The sequence below is a fragment of the Sander vitreus genome, chromosome 7 (genome assembly GCF_031162955.1).
Source record: "Sander vitreus isolate 19-12246 chromosome 7, sanVit1, whole genome shotgun sequence".
In the NCBI taxonomy this organism is placed as follows: domain Eukaryota; kingdom Metazoa; phylum Chordata; class Actinopteri; order Perciformes; family Percidae; genus Sander; species Sander vitreus.
The window spans coordinates 26,297,831-26,299,564 of NC_135861.1; the positions used below are offsets into that span (position 1 = coordinate 26,297,831).

General features: G+C 39.0%; 1 protein-coding gene across 1 annotated transcript in view; it reads right to left on the reverse strand.

Moving 5' to 3' along the window:
* cs (citrate synthase) overlaps window positions 1–787 on the reverse strand; it is a 16,210-nt gene extending 15,423 nt beyond the window's left edge. The window contains exon 1 of the mRNA XM_078255683.1: window positions 624–787. Within this exon, the coding sequence (XP_078111809.1) occupies window positions 624–674 (51 nt within the window). The 5' untranslated portion in view covers window positions 675–787. The remainder of the gene's footprint in view (window positions 1–623) is intronic.
* Window positions 788–1,734: the final 947 nt, after the last annotated feature.

Genomic DNA, 1,734 nt, shown 5'->3' on the forward strand with positions numbered 1-1,734 from the left:
AAATCGCCCAACTGAGATTAGATACTTTAGGTGTCCGAAGTCACTTTTTTCTACAGGGTTATGTAAATGGCGAAAACACAACATATTTTGAGGAACTAATCAAATGATAGGATGCTAGACGACTGGCTGAAATCTTATCTTGAAGGTCAACGGGTGTGGTGAAGAAACACAAAGTTGAAGCTGAGTTTAAAAGCGATGTTTGTCTGTACCTGATCAATAAAACTTATTTACTAATAAAGAAACGGGATAGGCGAAGTTAACACAGTCTAGTCACTAACGTTAACGTCACTGGTTAAAGAAACATGTTCAGGCGGTGACAGGCCAGCACAGGGAGCAATGAACACACAAGTTCACAAACAGTAACATTATCGGTATAGCATCCCTAGCTATATAAAACATCAAGAAATTAAGGCTACTCTTAAAAGCCGTTACACTGTTTTAGAAATGATTAGCCACGCTTTTGGTCAACAGCATTTCACAATGTGGTTGACAAGGCTAAGCTAGCTAATGTTACGAGGCTTGCCATTACGTTGTTAGCCCGCTAACCTAATATTAGCCTCAGTAAATAGCATCCACAACTTTGACTGCTAAACTGGCATCGAGGCCGGTTCAAGTCCTCTTACCTTTGAATTGAGTAGCTTAGGTGCTAACCTGCTCACAGTCAGAAAGGACATTGTGTCTGTGTAAAAGTGTTATTTCTACTTATTCTTTACAACTAAAGAAGCCGCTGCCAGTGCACCACGGAGCTGGTTGAAGGTGCCCCTACAGAAAGCAGAAGGTTGAAGAGGGATTCAGGCCCGCAAGTAGCAGCAATGTTGATTGGACGATGGGTTGGTTCGGCACGATAGCGTCTGGGATTTGATTGGCTAGAGAGCTATTGTGGGATATAGGCCCACCCTCTGGCTGTGACGACAGCTACAGATCAGGGTTGGTTCAAGAACGAGTTTTATAGTCTTTCAACTTTTCTATTCAGTTGAAGCAAAACTACTGTAATACTGATTGCAGTTGATAAAGCACCCGTTCTAACGACTCTTATCATGGTTAATGTGACAAGGACCCCCCTCTACACTAATCTTTATTTATCAGGTTTAAGTAACATGGATTCCTTTAGCACAGGTGCAGTTATATGGCATCTTGGCTGTGGCTCCAGCAGACTCTGAACTTTAACCCTGGAAATGCGGTATCAAGATAAATGAGCAACATTAAAATGGAGAGAGAGAGAGAGAGAGAGAGAGAGAGAGAGAGAGAGAGAGATAGATAGATAGATAGATAGATAGATAGATAGATAGATAGATAGATAGATAGATAGATAGATAGATATTCTTTATTGTCCACTGGGGAAATTTGTTTTCACAGTCTGTATGATAAGGTCAACTTAGTTATAGCTTTATCTCTGAAGGAAAAAAAAAATATGATGCCTATTTTTTCCTAGGTTACATCTTTATTTATATCTGTATTGTATATTTTTGGCATTCTCACAATCAATCCATTTATAGAATCTGCCAACACTGATTGAACCTAATATCAGTGGCCATGATCTTCTATCATTTTTTCATTTAAAGCAGTAATAGCTATTTGCTGTGAATGCCACTTTACTTTGCGTTTGCAGAGATCAAAGTCAGTATTTACCAGGTGTTAGTACATTATAGGAATTTGCTTTTTCGTAATCATAATTATCTCTTCAAATGGCTATGTTAGACAGCCAAGATGAGAAACAATAGATGCTGTAATAGA